The sequence below is a fragment of the Athalia rosae genome, chromosome 6 (genome assembly GCF_917208135.1).
Source record: "Athalia rosae chromosome 6, iyAthRosa1.1, whole genome shotgun sequence".
Classification (NCBI taxonomy): domain Eukaryota; kingdom Metazoa; phylum Arthropoda; class Insecta; order Hymenoptera; family Athaliidae; genus Athalia; species Athalia rosae.
The window spans coordinates 6,427,121-6,445,215 of NC_064031.1; the positions used below are offsets into that span (position 1 = coordinate 6,427,121).

Consider the following 18,095-nt stretch of genomic DNA (forward strand, 5'->3'; position numbering starts at 1 on the left):
TTTTATTTATTTATTTTTTCTCTCCTCTCTCAGTATCAAGGTCTGCGACGTTTTCTTAGATTTTTATATTTGTAACTTAGTGTTAAGGTTTTACTTTATATTTTTACTTTCGTTTTATCTTCCTACTTTGTATTTTTGCTTGTATTTTATATTTATTTTTCAGCATTAAGCTGCATTGTATCCTATATTTATATTTTAGCATTAAGGGTGTACATTATATTTTTACTTTTATTTATTCTTTTCAATTTTGCTTTGCATTTTGCTTTATTTTATTTTACTTGTTCGGTATTTATTGATTTTATTTATTTATTTATTTATGTATTTATTTATTTTTTTGTTGTTTTTTCAATTATTTATTTGTTTAGTCATTTATTCTATACTTTTCTCTTCTTTTTAAGTTTCTTGTATATTTTTGAGCTGCTCTCATTGTATTAATTTTCGTTATTGTATTTTTGCATTCCTGTGGCCTTCAGGGGACTTTGTCCCAAGGTCAAATAAAGCTGCTTTTCTCTCTCTCTCCATCGAAAGAATTCTCTTTCGTCTTTAGGCTGCTAACTGCTGCATTCGATAACATATTTCCGGTTATCAAAGGAGAGTACGAAATCCTGGACAAGGCTTTCAGTCTTTTTGTCTCGGTAGTGCACAGCCGTTTTCCCAGCTGGTTCGATGATCAAGTTTGCAAAGAACATCGAAAAGCCATGGCATACGACATGATGACGATTAAAGTCCGTAAGGTCACCAAGTAGCAGGGAAACGCCGAAAGAGTCCCGAAACCTCGGGGGCAGGCCTCTGAGACACAGCGGAAGCTGGCGATTTCTAAAAGCGCTTAGCTTCTTCCTCTCGGCTGAAATGCATCTCGAACGGTTCGAATATTCTGCACATATTTAACGCTCGGCCGATGTTTCTATTGATTCGCGGTCCCTTAATTAAGCCGTGGCGAGTAGCATGTGTGGTACAAATGCGTAGATATTTTACGTATTGTTTAGCTCAGGGTTCACAAATCGGGAATAGACACTAGTTTTATTTTCATGATGGTGTATGTTATAAATTTTTGGTTTCATTTGCGAAATGCACTCGCTTTTATTGGATTTCATTTAAAAATAGATTTGATTAAAATAAGATTGACATTTCTCATACAAATATAATTTTACGGGTACAATGTCAATTCAAACATCATGCAAACATTCACGGAGGGTTTGAACACTTTTTATTTGCATTATATTCATTAGACCGCGCCAAAAAAACGACAATTTTTTTGTCGCTTCACGTTCTCTATATCATTCCCAGTTCGGACAAAACATCCCCGATTTGAGTTCTGGAGACTTTCTCTCCCAAAATATCGTGGATATTATCCAACCACATTTCGATATGAGAACTGAATGATCCAATTCTTATGAGGCAAGCTGCCATATGGGAGACAAATCCGTGGTGAAAGCATACGAATGCCTTTTACTCGGGCTATTGGACAAATTTTCACTAGGGAAGCCTGTAATTTCTTTTCGCAAAAAAAAACAAAAATTCTAGAAATACTTCAGCGTAGGTTCAACGAATACCTGTATAATTCAGCGAGTTGTGTCCGGAAACGTACGAGCGGTGAAAGTACTTAATAATTGGTCGCCAATCGCCATATGATATACAAATATTCCAGGTAGACAGAAAATACAGGCTGCAAATCAATCGGCCTCCACGTGGCGTCTCCTGGAAATACTCGTAGTCGAGTAGCTAACAGATTGATTGATTGGGCGAAATCCCTTTTTTCGGATTAAAAAAAATCTTTTTTTTTACGGAATCTTGTACTCAAAGGTGTGAAGTAAATGTGTGGTAAATTTCATGTCGAAATTGTTAAAATTGCTATAGTGTTAGCAGGGAAATAATATACAATATATAAAACTTGATATATGTTATCATAAACTGTACTTGAAATTTCAAACGAGTTTTTCTCGACATAGCTTTTTGGCAATTGGTTGGCATGATATCTAAAAAAGTATTGACCGATCGGCATCAAATGTTTACTGCATAACGAGCATTGTTTTTTTATAAGCTACAAATCCTACCCCCGACCTGAGAAATTTTAAGAAATTTATTTTGAAACTTCTCAATCCTAATTTTTGAATTAAAAACCCGTTTCTGATTTTCAATATTATGATTCGAATTCGAAATTACATATATAATTTTTCACTGAAAATTTAATTTCCAGTTTTAATTCGAAGTTTTGGAATTAATTAAATTGGAATTCTGGTCTCATAACTCGTAGTTTTCCAAAATTGCCTGATTTTACGCACACGCAGAGCGGTCTCGCGTACATGAGAAGGCTCACCACATGCAAAGGCTCACGGACGGCCCGAGCTTTCCCTCCCCACTACTTGGTGCGCTGCAGTCGGTCACTTACACGCATACGGGTCCCTGTAAATGATATGCACGCACACAATCGATTCTCGCTGGCGCGCGGCGTTCTGCGATTTCAACTCACAACAGAATCAGAGCAATCGAACAACTCAAAACACGTGTTACGCTTACTGAGACTATTTTGCAATTTGCTGATTCTTTTTTGTGGAAAGATATTATAGCAGTTGATATCCAGTGTCTATCGTACTTTATCATTGATTTCCGGAATCAGGATCATCGTTTAGATTATTTGACCAAGTGTAGTAGAATTTGTGAAATCATGTCGAAGCATAGGTGTTGATTCGGAATAGTTTCTTCAGATTCCCCGTAAAAGATGACGATAGGTATGTATATGTTGCACTTTAAACCCATAATTATATTTATTGAATCGTAGTCGGAAATAACTGGTGAGTTTCCGAAAATGATTCAACCCCATTACGCCTATTGTCAACTCGAAGTTTTTTTTCTTTGATGCCTCCGATGAAATTATTAGTTTGACAAGAAAATTAAAAACTACAAATTGACAGTATGAAATTTTTTATTTTTCTCTCAAAAGTAAAGGTCCAAGATCATATCTGCAACTACTTATCTTCATGCTCTGCTTTGTCTACCATCGCTTTATTTGATACTTGTTTCGTCAATCATATTATTTGGAACATTTTCGCAAATACGTCCTTTCGGCTTCAATTCTTATCAAAAACTTAAGAAAATTGAAGCTATGAAGTGGTTGTGTTTGTACATACATTGTATGTACATACAACCTACTGCTTTCAATGATCAAATTGTTCGTTTTAGATCCATTTACGTGTAATTCTCTCTTCCGAGGCAAAAATTTGGAAAGAAAAATTCTATGACTTTCTAGAGTTCGAATTGATATTTTGGCGCTTACGCTCAAGTAACGCAATATGCCTCATACAGTGAGTGACAAAAATAAGAGACCACCTCCATTTTCCAAATTCATACCGAAAATATAATGACGAAAAGAATGAAAATTCAGGTTTTTCTGACTGGGACTGACCGTTTGTGCCTTCATGTAAGCCTGCAAAAATTCACTTCGAAATATCTCTGTTTGAACCACTTGTTCTAATTTTTCATTCAAAATAATGCGATTCGGAGTGGGACAAAAAAAAGAGACCGCTATCAATATTAAAGAAATTACATGTTATTCTGTAGGTTGTATGTCTCTACTAATCTGGTGTTTCGTTTGGTATCGTCGTATGACCTCGTAGTATGTGCTTGTATAATTTTTTAGCCCATTCATAAATCGTTTTTCGACCAAATTACATGTGCGACGATGCCAGGCAAACAAACTTCGATTCAGTTGCGAAAATTAATTATAAAAAATATTCAAAATGGTTTGTCTTAAAGAAATGTTGCTGAAAAGTTTGAAATGAGCAAGACTCAAGTACAAAAACTGTGGACTGAGTTTTCTGAGACTGGTTCTGTTGCGGATAAAGAAGGAAGAGGAAGGAAACGAGCGACTACGTTTCGAGACGATTTCCGCATTATACGAGAAATTAAGAAAAATCCGCGTACAACGATACGAGCTATTTAAGAAAATCTTCAACTAGGTGTTTCACACAAAACAATTCGCCGTAGACTCCGGGAAGCAGATTTGTACAGCCGATTTGCAGCAAAAAGGCCTTATATTAACAAGCGTAATAAACTTAAGCGTTTGCAGTTTGCAAGGAAATTTGCAGAAATGCCGGTTGATTTCTGGAAGAAGGTGCTTTGGTCTGATGAGAGCAAATTTGAATTATTCAATCGCAAAAGAAGGGTCAGAGTGTGGAAAAAAGCCGGGGAACAGTTGGAAGAACGTCACTCACAGCAAACTGTAAAGCACGGAGGTGGCAGCATTATGGTTTGGGGTTGCTTTGCTTAGTCGGGAGTAGGAAGTTTGGTGCCCATCAACAATATATTGACTGCTGAAGGGTATATCGACATTCTCAGTGAGAATTTGGAAGCTTCGTTGGTCCAGGTCGGATTGGAAGAGAATTTTATCTCTCAACAGGATAATGACCCGAAGCACACAGCGAAGAAAACGCAACTGTTCATGAAATATAACAGAATAAAAGTTCTTGATTGGCCTGCTCAATCACCCGACCTCAATCCCATAGAGAATCTATGGTCAATTCTAGATGAAAAAATCGATAAAACTCATGTATCGAACAAGGAAAATTATTTCGCGGCGTTAAGAAGAACTTGGGAGGGATTAGACGGCCAATACCTGCAGAACCTCGTCGAAAGTATGCCCAGGCGACTTCAAGCAGTTATAAAGGCTCGAGGTGGCCATACTAAATATTAAATACTTTCTTGAAAAAATGATTATCGCTTTATATTTCGAAATTGAAAAGCGGTCCCTTTTTTTTGTCCCACTCCAAATCGCATTATTTTGAATGAAAAATTAGAACAAGTGGTTCAAACAGAGATATTTTGGAGTGAATTTTTGCAGGCTTACATGAAGGCACAAACGGTCAGTCCCAGTCAAAAAAACCTGAATTTTCATTCTTTTCGTCATTATATTTTCGGTATGAATTTGAAAAATGAAGGTGGTCTCTTATTTTTGTCACTCACTGTACGTGTCGCCTACATACAATGTATTCGTCTCGCGATGTTTATTATAGTTTAAAGGGTCAGCACACTACATTGTAGCGACATGCTATGAGCTGCTGAAAACAGTGGCTATAATAATTTTTCTAAGATTATATGTATGATCCCATAAATAATACTTTGCTGACTCTATGATGACAGCCACTGTTTTCGCCGATTTGCCGAGGTTCGCTTCAGTGTTGGGCGCTTTGGCTTATACATACATATGAACATAAATCACTCTATAAATTTCACGTTGATTCAAACTCTTACGATTCAGAATAAATAACAAACATCTTTTGTCAACAGGTGTCTGGAATGGATTCTTCGTAGTGGGAATGACGATCTTCAAGATCTCGAGTCTTCGAGGCTTAGGGAAAAACGCATCTGCCAAATTCATTTTGCAGATAGTGCTTTTCAAAACTCGCTTAGGAAGAAGTTAGTTCAAAACGCAGTTCCTGTTATGGTAGATTTAGTGATCGAAGTAGATGGTGTTAGGGAGGAAATCGAAACTTCCGTAATTCTTCAGGAAAATCCCGCACAAATCCCAACGACTCCCATAGAACTCCCGACTCCCATAGAAATCCCGACGACTTCTGCAGGAATTCCCGAAGCGACTGTGACGGAAATGACGAACGTTACGGCGACAAACGCGGACGACACAAACAATAACATTCATCACGACCGAGTGGTCAAAAATAATCGCAGACTTAGAAAAGACCTTCGTAATTTGAAGTTGAGAATGTTGCGTAGGAGTAGCTCGAATGTGGGCAGGGTAGATAAGGGCGATTTAGCGCTCCTCTAGTATTTGTGAAATCGCAGCTTCGAGTAGGACAAAAAGTTTCTAAATGGTCGAAGGAAGAGAAGGAGTTGGGTCTAGCGGTGTTTTATAGGTCACCAAAATTATACAAAGCTATGTTGAAGCTGAATTTCAAGTTGCTAAGTGTTCGTACTATTAGGGATTGGGTGAATTCATTAAATGTGTTGCCAGGGATATCCAGTGAGTTGATGAAGCAATTTGGGGGTGCAGTCAAAATGATGGATAGGCGGGAGAAGCAGTGCGTTTTAATTTTCGATGAAATGAGAATAAAAAATTGGCTAAATTACAATAAGAAATTCGATTGTGTCGAGGGCTTCGAGGATCTTGGGGAGTTGGGCAGGAATGAGAAATCCGCTTCACATGCGTTAGTTTTTATGGCTCGTGGTTTGGTATACAAATGGAAAATTCCCGTAGCATACTATTTATCGGCAGGTCCAGTTACCGCGTTCAAATTAGCTGAAATTTTTAATCGTGTTTTAGAAGCGTTGTTTGAAATAGGGTTGCATGTTAGGGCGTTCGCTTGTGATCAGGGTGGTCCAAACCAAAAATTATTTCGCTTGCTAGGAGTCAACAGAGAGAACTCGTTCATTTCTGTGGGTGGTAGGAAAATCTACGCGGTCTTCGACGTTCCGCACTTGATAAAGTCTTTGCGGAATAACTCAATAAAATTTGATTTTGTGATAGGAGATGAGGTAATCACATGGAAGGCTCTTCGGTTGCTCTACACGGTAGATTCCCAGGGTGTAGCAAGGGCAGCTCCAAATCTTTCGCATAGGCACGTATACCCTGGCCCGTTTGACAAAATGAACGTTAAACTCGCGACCCAAGTTTTTAGTCATTCCGTTTACGCCGCACTTTTAACATTAGCTTCGACTACCTCAGACAGTAGGACTCAGAACGAACTGACTGAGTTAGGTGACTTTATTGGTAAAATCGATCGTATATTTGACGCACTGAACAGCAGGACATTACATGACAAAAATCCCTACCGCCGACCTCTAAACGCGACTGACAGACGATCTGAACAGACTCTACGGGACGCACTTGAATGGTTACCCCATTTGCATATCTTAGAGCCCACACTCCACGATCCACCGACCCTCGAAAACTTGATGTTAAGTATAACTTCAATTTTGAAGCTGTGGGAAGATATGCAATCCGAGGGTGTAAAGTACGTACTGACATCACGATTCCAACAAGACCCAGTTGAAAATTTATTTTCTATTATAAGACAACGAGTGTCATACGGAACAAACCCGACTGCGATGCAATTCCGACAAAAATCACAACACGTGATTGGCAACCGTTTACTTATTCCCCCGGAAACAGCAAATTGCGATGACGATAATGACGAAATGATTATCAGTCGACATGAAACGATGACTTCTGACGTACCTACGAACGAGATTGACGTAGACGAAACGGCCGGGGTAGAAGTTGCAGAAAATAGTTCGATGAGGATATATGACGACAGGGTGAAAGAGGTAGATTGTTGTCATGAGATAGGTACAGATAGGGTGATCAGTTTAGAAGATAACTCAGTATATTACTTTTCAGGCTTTTCGGTCAAAAGAACTCTTAGCAAGTTTGACTGTGCTAGATGTAGAGAGGTACTTGTTGATAGGCGTAGGCAAAGCGTTGCGCAAAATCAGGTGCTCCAGTTCTTTAAAGCATACCCCACGAAAAATCCGGCTCCGCTAGGTAATCTCGTTGCAGCGTCCGAACAGTATTCCTTCATTTGCATTTTTTTTCAAAAGTTTTACCCGGAAGTTTGTTACAAAGCCAACGTTGTTAGGACATTAGTAAATCGTAAAGTAGATCGGGATTCGAAGTCAGAGGGCTGGTTTGATGATGATTGTCGCGAACATAGAATATTTTTTCTCCATTCGCCAATAACTTCACGGTTAGTTAGAGGGTTGCAGTGGTCATCTATCGAAGCTCGCGAATCTAGGAAACGATCGTATAGTTTGTCAGGGTATGAATCAAGTTCGGCTGTTAAGCAGTTTAGAGGCGATAAGAGGATAGTATAGGGTGAAATGAGTGACGGATTTGTATTAAACGCCTTTACCAAAACCCTACTATTCCGTGTTGAGCTGTGCCTAGTGCCGAAATAAACTGAATCCTTGATGAGCAGTGCCAAGTGCAGAATTATTGCTCCTTCCTAGAATCGATAGTCCTAATCGATTCGTACCCAGTGACAAGCGATGCCTAGTGCTGAAAGACGCTTTTCCTTATTTTTCCCATAGATGCCCGATATCCCACGGAGAAGACATCGAGCAGGCAGACGTATAAGAGCTAGACGAGCTAGGGCTGCTGTTAGAACCGCTATCCGTTTAGCAATCAGATTAGGGAACCAAAGAGCATTGGATCCAGTACCCGGAGAGCTGGAACCACCGCGTTCCCCGTCACCTGAACCACCTCAAGCAGACATACCTGAAGGGTTAGCCTTATACCAGGAGATACGGGAGGTACTACTCGCACTAGAGCGAGAACGAGACGAGGGTTACCTCAGATACAGGCATAATTCCTCGTTGTCCACCAGCTTATACCGATAGAGATAGCCCATAGAATTAATAAGCAATGGTAATACCCGCTACGCCCTTCCGCACGAAATAAAACAAGTATATTTCATTAAATAATTATTATTCACTTATTTCATCATATGACCTAACATTTGCCAATGGGTGTTCCAAAAATTTGTCCTTGTCCTTTTGACCTCAGCCATCGGACAAAATCGAAATCTGAACTAAATAAGAAACAACCTTCCAAGGCCCCGGGACCATATCCAGACGAGCAATTTGTTACGACCGCTGACCGAGAAGTGCTACAACTTACACCTATCTGTACAAATATCGAATATGAATCCGCTAGAAAAAAAAAAAAATTACTTTCGGTGGACGCTGATGAGATTTTGGAATCTGTTAATGAGGGTGTCTTAGAGCTACAAGAGCAACACAATTGGCGGAACAAGAACAAGTCGCAAAAGCAACGCGGCTATACTTAATCATGCCCATATTTTGACTCATCTAACATAGAAAAATATACTTTGTTGCCGCTGTTTCTTAACGGTAACTTTTGCAAAAGGGTTCAAATTAATTGCCTTATGATTTTAGTTGAGAACACTTGTGGGTTCGATAGTTTGTGTCAAATTATAGCCATGGCAGTTTGCAATAATTCACGGTACAGAGCGAGAGTCCAAGGCTGGGGAGGTATATATGTAAGGAAAATATCCTCGGTCAATTGAATCGAGCGCGCCACTAGATCGGGAATCCAGATCTCTGCGTATACAACAGAGATCATCCAGGTGACAAAACAATTAACGTGGCAGGAAACGTGATTAGTATGATTGAGTGAGTCATATCAGTCACAACGGAATAAAACGAATAAATATAATCCAAAGACAACCTTGTGAAATTAACATTGAATGTTGTTTCTTTGTTATTTACAGGTAGGAATTAACAACTAGACTAAGGATTTCACTGTATTTTTGTATAAAATAATAAAATCTTTGTTATTTACAGAGAAATTATTCGTGTTTGATTTCACGTGAAAAATTAACATTATAAAACAACATTCTCGTCGTATATCACAATGGACAGACTGCAATTCCATTTCAAAGTGCTCAGTGCACAGGATGGAAAATCTAATGTACTGTGCATAACTAAAATCAGCACGCCAGATGGTCACACCTATAGAATCCCACAAGATTACCTCGCTGCAGGTATCCACGAGGAGCTATTTAGAACATCAATATTTGCTAGGGTAAAAAAACGTGCACACAAAGAGGACAGGTGAGAAGAATCTGGATTACTTTGACTAGAGAATTAAAAAAGGTTTATTTTGATGAGGAGGAAAATTTACAATTCCAAGATGAGTACTTAGAAGAAATAATTGAGGATGCTAACATAACCTCTAATCTTGCGGAACAACCGCTAATACAGATGTTAGAAAAATTGCTTGAAAAAAACCAAGAGAGAACTGAAGAAAAAAATATAGGCAAAATAGCTAAAGAGTTTATAATTGAAAAATTCGATGGTAAAAATTCAAATGTGCATCAATGGATGTCTAATTTTGAAAAAGAATGTGAACGGTTTAACATAACCACAGACGAGAAAAAAATTGAGATCTTAAAATCATTTATGGATAGAGGCGCTTCGGATTGGTACAGTTGTACACTTCTCAAGCTCACAATAGAAGCTGAGTGGAAAGATTGGAAAGACAATTTTCTCAATACATTTGCTTGTAAGGGTTGGTCTCCGATCAGATACGCGATGACATTCAAATATCAAACGGGCTCGCTGTTGGAATATTCTATAAAAAAAGAAAAACTTTTATTACAAGTGGGACAAACCATTGATAATGGAACATTAATAGACCTTATTGCCACAGGTTTACCAAATTACGTAGCCGACAGAATTGATAGAGAAAAATTACAGAAGACCGAAGATCTACATAATGAAATAGGTAAATTGGAACATTTAGCCAACAAGAAAAATTTAGAAACAAGGAAAAACAGTAAATTAAGCGACAGAGGAAAAGGTGAAAAGACACCATGTAAAATATGTAAAGATAAGGAAAAAGGGATACGTTTTCATCCCGAATCCGAGTGCTGGTTCAAAGCTCAAGAAAACAAAGGGAATAGCATAAAGCAAGTTAATAATCTAACGTTGGGGGTAGAACTAAGTAACGATGATCCAAAAAACTAATAGTTCCACCATTAATTGAACTCAAAGTTAAACTAGATGAGGTTTTAGAAGTATCTGCTATTTACGATTCAGGTTCTAACATCTCTTTGATAAACTCAAAACTTATACATTTAAAATCTAAAAATGGGAATGTACAAAAAACGAACTTGAGAACGATTAATGGTGTTTATACAACGAACGAATTGATAAAAATAAAAGCAAAAATAATGAATATAGAAAAATATATAAATGTATTCATAATCAATGATGAAAACTTCAGGCATAATTTCCTAATAGGATTAGATTGCATAAAAGAATTCAAATTAATACAAAATGAAAAACTAGAGATAGAACAGAAAAATTCGGGTTCTACAGAAACAGTAAAAGAATACGAAATAAACTTCAATGAACATGTTGAAGAAAAAACTTTTGATGTTTTAACAAATCATTTGAATGATTATGAAGAAAATATAATAACGAACCTAATAGACAAATATAAAAACATATTTGCGAAAGATAAATATGATATAGGCACTGTAAAAGACTACGAAGCCAGAATAGATCTCATAATTGATAAATATTGTAGCAAAAGACCATATAGATGTACGATTGAAGATAAGAAAGAGATAGAAAAACAAATTTCAGAATTACTAAAAAGGAACCTAATCGAAGAATCGTACAGTCCTTTCGCGGCACCTGTGACATTAGCTTATAAAAGAGATGAAAACAGGAGATCAAGACTATGTATAGATTTCAGAGATCTAAATAAGATAATAGTGCCACAATCACAACCATTTCCATTGATTGAAGATTTAGTAACAAAAACAAGAAACTGTAAATATTTTTCAAAACTTGATATTAACTCTGCATTTTGGTCCATCCCATTACGAATCGAAGATAGAGGGAAAACAGGCTTTTCAACGCAGGAAGGTCATTTCCAGTGGACTTGTTTGCCATTTGGACTAAAAACATCACCGGCTATCTTCCAAAGAATTTTAAGTAACATAATAAGAAAACATAAATTATCAGACTTCACTGTCAACTACATAGATGACATATTAATATTTTCAACAACTTTCGAAGAACATATAGATCACCTATCAAGATTATTGGAGGCAATAATGAAAGAAGGATTTCGTTTAAAACTCTCTAAATGCACATTCGCATTGGATTTCGTGCAATATTTAGGTCACATAATAAAATGCAACTCAATTTCTCCAATAAAAGATAACTTGATTTCTATAAAGAAATTTCCAGTACCGAAAAGTCAAAAAAACGTTCGACAATTTTTAGGAAAAATCAACTTTTATAATGAATATGTACCAAAAATTTCACTAATTCTCGAACCACTGCACAATTTATTACGAAAAGGGCAAAAATTTATTTGGTCCAAGGAATGTCAAGAAGCTTTTGAGTATATGAAAAATTTCCTCTGTACACAGCCAGTCTTGGCAATCTTCGATCCAGACTTACCAATACACATATACACAGATGCTAGTATAAAAGGCATAGGAGCTGTATTAAAGCAACCACAATTAAACGAAAATTTAAAAATTGAAAAACCAGTGGCGTATTTTTCAAAAAAACTAAATGAATCTCAAAAAAAAAAGAAAGCAATTTACTTGGAGTGCATAGCAATAAAAGAATCAGTAAAATACTGGCAACACTGGCTCATAGGCAGACACTTCAAAGTATTTTCGGATCATAAGCCACTAGAAAAAATGAATATAAAAGCCAGAACAGACGAAGAATTAGGTGATCTCACCTATTATCTGTCACAGTTTGATTTTGAAATAATATACCGCCCAGGTAAAGATAATTTAGAGGCAGACTGCTTAAGCAGAAATCCTGTATTAGAATCTCAAGAAGAGGAAGAAGATAAGTTAAAAATAGTGAACTTAATACAACTAGAAGATATCCTAGAAGATCAAAAACACAACCAGAATATACAACCAAATAAAGACGGATTAATTTTCAGAAATCATTTATATTATGCAAAGGCAAGAAATAAAGAAAAAATTATATTGTCAGAAGAATTTTGTAAGAAGCTGATAGAAAACACACACAAGAAATTTTGCCATATTGGAACAAACCAAATGCAAAATAAAATATTGCCGTATTACACAGCTGCAAATGCATTAGAGAACATCAAGAAGACCTGCAGAAACTGTAGAGTTTGTATACAAAATAAATCAAGGGGGCAAGACAAGTTCGGCCTCATGTCACATCTCGGTCCCGCAAAAAAACCGTTTGAAATAGTGTCCATAGACACAATAGGGGGCTTCGGTGGTTCACGATCCACAAAGAAATATTTACATGTACTGGTTGATCATTTTACAAGATTCGCTTATATACTAACATCAAAGACACAAAACGCAAGTGATTTCATCAAACTAACAGAAAATGTAATAAAAAATTATAACATTCAGATACTTTTAACAGATCGATATCCAGGTATCAACTCTAAAGATTTCAAAAACTTCTTAAAAGAAAAAAACATTACAATGGTCTTTACAGGAGTCAACGCGCCATTTTCGAATGGTTTGAACGAAAGGCTCAACCAAACTTTAGTAAATAAAATTAGATGTACAATAAACGAGGAGAAAAAAAAACGTGCATGGACAACCATCGCACACAATTGTGTAGACAAGTACAATGAGACTGAACACACTGTGACAAAGTTTAGTCCAAAATACTTGTTAAATGGTGAAGATACATCAGTATTACCAAACGAACTGAAAAAAAATGAAAATAATAATGATCTAGAAAATAATAGGACGATTGCCCTTAAAAATAGTATAAAATACCACGAATATAATAAAAAACAATATGACAAGAATAAAAAAGAATACGATTTCAAGGCCGGTGACCTGGTGTATGTTGAGAATGGTAACCGACTAAATCGGAAAAAATTGGACGAAGTAAGAATTGGACCGTACAAAATTTTAAAGAAAATATCCAACTCAATGTATGAAGTCAACACAGGATACAAAAAACCAGGGTTGGATTTATTCCACGTCTCGAAACTTACTCCATCTCCTACTATCTCAGATGAAGAAGTAACTATGGATACTTGAAGATCATTAGGTGTGACTAACTGTAGTTCATACAAACTTTTTGTACCAAAAAAATTTTTATGTTAGGGGGGGAGATGTAAGGAAAATATCCTCGGTCAATTGAATCGAGCGCGCCACTAGATCGGGAATCCAGATCTCTGCGTATACAACAGAGATCATCCAGGTGACAAAACAATTAACGTGGCAGGAAACGTGATTAGTATGATTGAGTGAGTCATATCAGTCACAACGGAATAAAACGAATAAATATAATCCAAAGACAACCTTGTGAAATTAACATTGAATGTTGTTTCTTTGTTATTTACAGGTAGGAATTAACAACTAGACTAAGGATTTCACTGTATTTTTGTATAAAATAATAAAATCTTTGTTATTTACAGAGAAATTATTCGTGTTTGATTTCACGTGAAAAATTAACATTATATATATACGTGTGTTGAAACACTGATTAAAAAAGGTCTCGTAGCACAGCTCTACAAAGAACGAGCCAACGTATTACACGGTTTGCCGAAATTACGCCAAGAAGTGGGTAAAGATTTCACGAAAGTTAGAACAGACTGTAATCTCACTGCTCTGATCGAAGATTTATTTGTTGATGTACCCAATTGTGTATTGCAAAGTGTATGCCCCGGTTGCGGTATCCAAACTGAACATCGTCGCGTTTTGTTGGACATCAATTACAATCCCTTGACTTCGGTAGGAATAAGAGCTCTTGACGAGGCAGTGGTATTAGGGCGATACGATACTCCAAAATGCTGTGGCGTCTTAGGCACACAAAGTACCGAATATGGGCCACATTTGTTCATTGATGTGGATACTGGCAGGGGTAACAAGGATGCTCTTCGCGACGTTCCGCGGAATTCGACAGTTGCCTACGGAACTGAATATAAACTAGCCGGAATTATCGAGTATCAAGGCCCGAGGTGTATCAATTCTCTTGGTCACTATATCGGCTACTATTGGACTGGAAGTCACTGGATAAAATATGATGATTCCGCACGCAAAAAAGCTACGCCGATAGTAAATCCCAGCGTGTCGTTAGAAATTCACGCGTGTATTTACACGATTTAAGCTCCGAGTCGAGCTCCGAGTAAAGTATGAGTATATAAGGGTGATTCCCCGTGAAGTTGATCAGGACTGAGATATTTTTGCAATTTGGCGCATGGATAGTACTCATGGAGTATGATTTTTGTACGTAGAAAAATTGTTTGATAACGAATATCTCGAAAGAAAAATTTTGCCTAGGTACAAAAATATTATTGTATGAGTACTATCCATGTGCCAAATTGCAAAAATAAGTGAAACCTAACTGATCCGCTTCACGTGGGAGAGAGAAGGAGGGAGAGGGAGAGGGAGAGAGAAAGAGAGAGAATATGGATGAATGTATGCGTGCGTGAATGGATGTGTGCATAAGGATCTCAAAGTGGGCATGAACGGGTCCCACATTAGCCAACCGCACCTCCACGTGGTGAGATCTGGAAAACATAGATACTTTTCAGCCTATGGCTAACGCGGCTCTGGTTTGTATTCTACTCGAAAATGGAACATCTCCAACCTGCGGCATTTTCATAGACAAGTATAATTCAGATGAGAAGAAGAGTTGAAAAAATTTTTATGAATAACTATCTCTGTTAACGGTAATCGAAACTCTACGAAATAACACATGACTTTCGCAGAAAGTGACCGAGTATTTTACTTCTTCCCAATTTTTTACGAATTTCTGCAGATCCCATTACCACGGAACAGAATCGTTAAATTATTTACAAGAGCTCTCAATTTGTTGCGATTCTATGTATGTGAACCTCGCCATATTGGATTTCCAGAAAATTAATTATTGTGCCTGATTGTGCTGCTCTTGTGCTACCGTGTGCCGTATTTCAAATTTGAAAAACTCGAAGAACATATGAACTAATCGACGAAAAACCAAAACATGTACCAGCCCCGCCATTTCGTTTTTCGGGAAAATTTCTCATTGTGTCGTGTTGTGCTCGGTTTGTGCTACATTGTGCCACCAACCCGCATCAATTTGGCGTTTCCAGTTGCGCCAAAGAATTGAACTAAATTTTTTTTTCTGTCCCCGCGATTTGATTCTTTTAGAAAACTTCCGATTGCGCCATGTTGTACCATGATATTCGAATCTATGACATGTCATGGCTTTTTTTCCTCCGATCAACCACTGAACTTCAACGAGCCAGTATTCGATTTTGACAAAAAACCAACTTTGAAAAAAATTAGGTTTGAAAATTTGCGAGTCGTGCTGAGTTGTGCTACGATAGCACAATCTTTCACTCTCATAACTTTTTTCTCTCCGATCGACCCTTGACCCTCAACGAGCCAGTAATCGATTTTGACAAAAAGGGAAATCCTAAAAAAAAAAATAATTTCGAAAATCTACGAGTTGTGCTGAGTTGTGCTACGAGAGGGCGAACATTTACATGAATGACTTTTTCCTCGTTGATCAACCCCTGACCCTTAGCGAGCTCAACGAATTGGTCATGCTGACTCGAAAAACAGTTTTTGAAGAACATGGCTTGGTTTTTCGAAATTTTCGAAAAATTCTTGCGGCACGTCGCAGCACAAACCTAGCACATTTCGGCACAATTTTTTTTTCTTTTTTCTTATGAAATGGTCATGCTGGCTCAAAAAACAGTTTTTTCAGGGTCACGGCTCGGTTTTTTGAAATATCCGAATAATTCTTGGGGCACATGGCGGCACAAACCTAGCACATTCCAGCACAAACAACTTTTTTCGTGGAAACTAAAATGGTCATGCTAACTTCTCGGACATCAATCACGAAGGAGTTATAATTCAAAGTTACGAATAATTTTGTATCAGTTCTGTAATTTTCCAGTCATTTCCAGTCAAGTTCAGAATAGAGTCAAGCTTAAGCCGATTATTTGTCATACGAGCTAAGTTAACGTTGCGTTATATTGTTCTATCTATTGTTTACTTTCTATTGTTCGATTATAGATCGCAGATCTGTAATCCGCAGCCAAACACTCACACATACCCCCTGACCACACAGAGCTAGTCAAGTCGAAAAATAGTAAACAAAACCGGGTCGCAAGAAAGTAATACCGCGAGTAACTACATCGAAAATATTCTTATTCCGCACCGAAAAAAAATGAAGGTTACCGCGTGTATCGCCTCGTTTTTGCCCACCTTTGTCCGTTGCTAAGCCGTAAAGCGTGTTTATAAATTTGCTGATAATACCCCCTAAACTCAGCCATGGCCTCTACCGCTTTAGAGGACGAATGGATTTATCTGTTGTCCGAGGAAGAATTACCAAACGAATTTATCCGAAGATCTCTCGATCCAACGGGTGATCCGGAAAAACAACGGAAACGCTTGTTATTATATTCGCGTTACGTGCGTGGAGAAATAGATTCAATGCACCCCGAAAGACCTTCAGAACCTCTTGCAGGTGCGCAATTATTGCAACCCCCACCTGACGCTCAGGAAAGTCCCCAGTCGACTAATGTCCCCGTGACCCCTGACGATCACAATCCTGCACAGGAGCAAGGAGAAGAGATACGTGACCTCCACCCCGCGATGCCCACCCGAGAACTTCCGCTAATCACCCCAGGACTACCCGCCCCGATGCAACCAGCACCTCTCTTACCGTCTCCTCCAATACCTCAGATAGAATCACCTCGAGAATCTGCCTATACCGTACCGCGCAATTCCCTCCATCAGTATCGTCTCGAGCCCTCCCACGAATTTTCCCGTGAAATTCGTACAGAATTTCCGCGAGAACCCCAGTACGAGCCATCAGCTGACCCCCACAAACGCTATCGTTTCGCCCCTAGATCCCCTGCAGCAACACACCCCTTTATTCCCCCGACTAGGCCCAATTCGACACCTACCGCTATAGCCGCGTACGATGTTATGCGAAAGTGGAACCTAAAATTTTCCGGCCATAGAAATGAAGACGCCGAAGCGTTCTTAAACCGACTTCAAGATGGTCGTCTGTTATTTAACTTTCGCGATACCGAATGTCCGTGAACTTGGCTCCGCCATTTTTGAATTCTCTAAATTCAATGATTGTATCGAGATGTGCTCGGTTTGTGCTGCGTTGTGCCGAAAACCACGAGTCGATATCTGTTATCACTACACAGATATTTTGAAAAAACGTTTTTTCAGCCAGCTCCGCCATTTTGGATTTTTTTAAAACAAAAACTTGTGCTCAGTAGTACGAGATAAGCCGAATGTTGTGCCGTGAAAATGTTAGTCGCAGTCGCAGTAGTTTCCGAGAAAATGAATTTTGAATTTTTTTTTTTCCCACAAAAATCCAAAAAGTTCGAATTTTACGATTGTATTTTATAGTGCTCGTCTTCGGAAGTAACTTTTCCCTCTTTAATTTTTTTGTACGACGATTTGGAGAGAAAATACAGGGCAAAATTGGATTGACAAAAACCAAGAAAAAATCGAAAATCAAACAACGAAAATGTTTGAATTTTACGATTGTATCTTGTTGTGCTCCTTTTCGGAAGTAACTTTTCCCCCTTCGACTTTTTTGTGCGACGAAAACTCAACAGA

The 18,095-nt window shown here is 37.9% G+C and overlaps 1 protein-coding gene across 1 annotated transcript; it reads left to right on the forward strand.

The window, feature by feature from the left end:
- The first annotated feature begins 16,784 nt into the window (after positions 1-16,784).
- On the forward strand, positions 16,785-17,561 carry LOC125501362 (vegetative cell wall protein gp1-like). The gene has a single exon (XM_048656854.1). It carries the CDS (start codon positions 16,785-16,787, stop codon positions 17,559-17,561), a length of 777 nt encoding a protein of 258 aa, XP_048512811.1.
- Positions 17,562-18,095: the final 534 nt, after the last annotated feature.

Bases quoted from the DNA above. Each gene is read 5' to 3' on its own strand.
- LOC125501362 (XM_048656854.1), top strand. From the start codon at position 16,785: ATGGCCTCTACCGCTTTAGAGGACGAATGGATTTATCTGTTGTCCGAG.